This window comes from Heteronotia binoei, chromosome 5 (assembly GCF_032191835.1).
Source record: "Heteronotia binoei isolate CCM8104 ecotype False Entrance Well chromosome 5, APGP_CSIRO_Hbin_v1, whole genome shotgun sequence".
Classification (NCBI taxonomy): Eukaryota; Metazoa; Chordata; class Lepidosauria; order Squamata; family Gekkonidae; genus Heteronotia; species Heteronotia binoei.
Genome location: NC_083227.1, coordinates 8,362,990 through 8,367,333, shown reverse-complemented (window position 1 = coordinate 8,367,333; position 4,344 = coordinate 8,362,990). Strand labels below are relative to the sequence as shown.

The 4,344-nt window shown below is 47.3% G+C and overlaps 1 protein-coding gene across 1 annotated transcript; it reads left to right on the top strand.

The window, feature by feature from the left end:
* Positions 1-1,991: 1,991 nt before the first annotated feature.
* Positions 1,992-3,799, top strand: LOC132571632 (zinc finger protein 135-like; the record flags this gene model as incomplete). Its single annotated transcript, XM_060238431.1, has 4 exons — positions 1,992-2,030; positions 2,298-2,671; positions 2,756-3,426; positions 3,498-3,799. Coding segments are annotated over exons 1-4 (1,386 nt in total), but the record flags the coding sequence as incomplete, so codon positions are not given.
* Positions 3,800-4,344: the final 545 nt, after the last annotated feature.

The following is a 4,344-nucleotide window of genomic DNA, read 5'->3' as shown; positions in this document are numbered from 1 at the left end:
CTAGGGCGCCAGCAGGGCGGGGGCTGCAAATTCAGCCTCCCGACCTCCTCCAAGGCAGATGCCTACATTGCCCCCGCCTACTCCTCCCTTTCTTCCCCACCCCATGTCAATTTCAATGCCTCTGCCATTCAAGAAGTGGGGAGGGGAGGAGTCAGCGGCAGCGGAGCCGCCCTTTCAGGGTGCTGGTCCTGACAGATTCTGAGCGCGGCCCCATGGCGCGGTTCTACCTGATGATCAAGTGATCGGCGGAGGGAGGGCTTTAGATAGCCGGAACGTGGCGCTAAAGTCAGCTCCAGCATTGAAATTGACATGGGGTGGGGAAGGGAGGGAAGAGGAGGAGTCTCGGCAGGTGCCAGGTTGCAGGGCCACCGGAGCAGCAGTGACGGCCTTTTCGGACGTACGTTCAACCTGCTGCCGGCCTGCCGCCATGCTAAGTGAGAACTCAGAGCTCTTTTCCCCCACCGACCGGGGGGGGCACCTTAACCAGCCACCGACCGGGGGGGGGAGGGGCGCCTTAACCAGCCAGGGAGAAGGAGGCGGGGGGGGGGGAATAGGCCTGACTTCACTTGGCCAGGTGAGGTCAGGGGACCCAGGCCTGCTTGTGCTGCTAGAGTCAGCAGTTTAAAAGGTGAGTTGCTCCCATCCCGTTTCTTTCCATTTTTCTTTTTCTCTCTTTCTTCCTTTTGTCCCTCCTTTCTTTCACTCCTTCCCTCCCTTTTTCTTCCCACCTCTTTTCTTTCTCTTTCTTTTCTCTGTTTCCTCTCTGTTTCTTTTCTCTCTCTTCTCTCTCTGTTTCCTTCCCTCCCTTTCATTCTTTTTCTTTCTTTCTATCTGTCTATCAGTCAGTCTTTCTTTTTACCTATTTGCTTTATTTCCCACTCCCCTTCCTCTCTCTCTCTCTCTCTCTCTGTCAGTTAGTCTTTTTGCCTCCCTCCCTCCCCATTGCTAATGTGAGTAGAGTGGGGGTGCGGTGGGGTGGAAGAAGCTTGAAATGCCCTGCCATGTCATGTTTTCCTCTCTCTCTTTCTCTTTCTTTCTTTCTTTCTTTCTTTCTTTCTTTCTTTCTTTCTTTCTTTCTTTCTTTCTTTCTTTCTTTCTTTCTTTCTTTCTTTCTTTCTTTCTTTCTCTTTCTTTCTTTCTTTCTTTCTTTCTTTCTCTTCTTTCTTTCTTTCTTTCTTTTCCTCTTTCTCACTTTCTTTTTCTCTTTCTCACTTTCTTTCTCTCTCTCTCTCTCTCTCCTCCCCCTCTCTCCTTCCCCCCACTGCCATTTAATGTTTTCCCAGGCTAAGAGCATTTTATATTTTTAGTTTTCTGCTGTGTGATCCTTGTGCTTTTTTATTTTTTTTTAAATTGAATTGCAAACTCCCACTATTCTCCTACTTTTCCTAAACAAAACATTGCAATAGTTTTAGCCTTGTTTGTACATCATATCCTGTCTCCCGCCTCCACCCCCAAATATTAGTGGGCCACGAAGGAGAAGTGTAAAAATAACTGGGCCACAGCGGGGAAAAGTTTGGGAAACCCTGTTCTAGAGGCTCCCAAGAACATGACTCCTTCCCAAATGAGTTGGTTCAGAGTAAGTGACCTTCACTCTTATGTCAAGAGAACAGGCCAGAAGTAACCATAGGAGATTCCTGATTCCCTTCTGAGCCACATTTGGTCTGGTATAATCATAGAGGCCGGTGGGTAAGGAGGGAGGGAGGGAGGCCTTAATCTAGAGGCTCAGAAGCTCCTTCTGGGCAAGAGTTCAGCTGAAGTTCTTCACGGGTGTGGGAGGTATCCTTAAATACCAGATATTCTTGGGGGAAGGTGGAGGGGTGGCTAAGATCAGTCCAGCTGGATGAAGACAAAGGGCCATCAGTCCTTTCCTCCTGCAGTCCCATAGATGCCTTTGGATCTAACCAGCCTTCCCAAGTGCTAACAGTTTCTCTCTTTTTATTCCAGCAGAGGGTGATCAGAGGAATGTAGACGCTGAGAAACTTCATCAGGAAATGCCGGATAAAGTTAAAAATGAAGACTTGAATAAAAATGTTAGGCATCCAATCAGAGTGAAGAGAAAGAAAAGTGGCTGTATGGCTGAGAAGCGTGACGGAAGACAGTGGAATATACATTTTCCAAAGCACAGAAAAATGAAAGCAAGCAAATCCATTCAGTGCAGAAAGTATTTCAGAAATAGATCACAGCTTCTTGTGCATCAAAGAATAAAGAGACAGGGAAAACCTGAATACTCAGAGACCGGACATAAATTCATTCTCAGTAGTAAGATTCAACAGCATCAGAAAGCCCACACAGGGGAGAAGCCTTTTAAATGCTCAGTGTGTGGAAAGAGATTCAGTCGGAGTGGCCATCTTCAATATCATCAGAACACCCACACAGGGGAGAAACCTTTCGAGTGCTCACAGTGTGGACAGAGATTTGGTTTGAGTAGCAGTCTTCAACGTCATCAGAAGATCCACACAGGGGAGAAGCCTTTTGAATGCTCAGAGTGTGGAAAGAGATTCATGTGGAATGGCAATCTTCAAAAGCATCAGAGAACCCACACCGGAGAGAAGCCTTTTGAATGCTCAGTGTGTGGAAAGAGATTCAGTCAGAGTGGCAGTCTTCAATATCATCAGAAGACCCACACAGGGGAGAAGCCTTTTGAATGCTCAGAGTGTGGAAAGAGATTCATGTGGAGTGGCAATCTTCAAAAGCATCAGAGAACCCACACAGGTGAGAAGCCTTTTGAATGCTTGGAGTGTGAAAAGAGATTTAGTACGAATGGCCATCTTCAAAGGCATCAGAGAACCCACACAGGGGCGAAACCTTTTGAGTGCTCAAAGTGTGGACAGAGATTTGGTATGAGTGGCAGTCTTCAACGTCATCAGAAGACCCACACAGGGGAGAAGCGTTTTGAATGCTCAGAGTGTGGAAAGAGATTCATGTGGAGTGGCAATCTACAAAAGCATCAGAGAACCCACACTGGAGAGAAGCCTTTTGAATGCTCAGTGTGCGGAAAGAGATTCAGTCAGACTGGCAGTCTTCAATATCATCAGAAGACCCACACAGGGGAGAAGCCTTTTGAATGCTCAGAGTGTGGAAAGAGATTCAATCGGAGTGGCAATCTTCAAAAGCATCAGAAAACCCACACAGGGGAGAAGCCTTTTGAATGCTTGGAGTGTGGAAAGAGATTTAGCATGAGTGGCGATCTTCAAAAGCATCAGAGAACCCACACAGGTGAGAAGCCTTTTGAATGCTCAGAGTGTGGAAAGAGATTCATGTGGAGTGGCAATCTTCAAAGGCATCAGAGAACCCATACAGGGGAGAAGCCTTTTGAATGCTTGGAGTGTGGAAAGAGATTTAATACGAGTGGCCATCTTCAAAGGCATCAGAGAACTCACACAGGGGAGAAGCCTTTTGAATGCTTGGAGTGTGGAAAGAGATTCAGTCAGATTGGCAGTCTTCAATATCATCAGAGAACCCACACGGGGGAGAAGCCTTTTCTTTTGAATGCTTAGAGTGTGGAAAGAGATGCAGTACTAGTGGCAGTCTTCAATATCATCAGAGAACCCACACAGGGGAGAAGCCTTTTGAATGCTTAGAGTGTGGAAAGAGATTCAGTATGAGTGGCAGTCTTTCAAGGCATCAGAGAACCCACACAGGGGAGAAGCCTTTTGAATGCTTGGAGTGTGGAAAGAGACTTAGTACGAGTGGCAGTCTTCAAAGGCATCAGAGAACCCACACAGGGGAGAAGCCTTTTGAATGCTCCGAGTGTGGAAAGAGATTCATGTGTAGTGGCAGTCTTCAAAGGCATCAGAGAACCCACACAGCGGAGAAATGTTTTGAATGTTCAGAGTGTGGAAAGAGATTTAAGTGTAGTGGCAGTCTTCAAAGGCATCAGAGAACCCACACAGCGGAGAAATGTTTTGAATGCTCCGAGTGTGGAAAGAGATTCATGTGTAGTGGCAGTCTTCAAAGGCATCAGAGAACCCACACAGCGGAGAAATGTTTTGAATGATCAAAGTGTGGCTAGAGATACAAGGGATAACCTTTTGAATCCTCAGTGTTTGTCCACGGCTCGCCACACTTGGACTTGGAAATGGCCCTAAGAGAGGGACACCATCCCAATGAATGAGACCACTCCCCCCGCCACACGCACACATACACAGAACTTTCTGAAGAGCTGTTGGCCCATCAGCCTCCTTTACTGCAGCGGCAGCTGTTCTCCCATGCAGCCCGATGAGGGTAAGGGGAGCAGGCGATGGGACAGGCCCCAGAAGAAGCAAGAACAGATTACTGCATTGGAGAATCCAAACGGGAGAAACCTTTTGAGTGTGAGAGAAGATTCATTTAGAGTGGGACTCT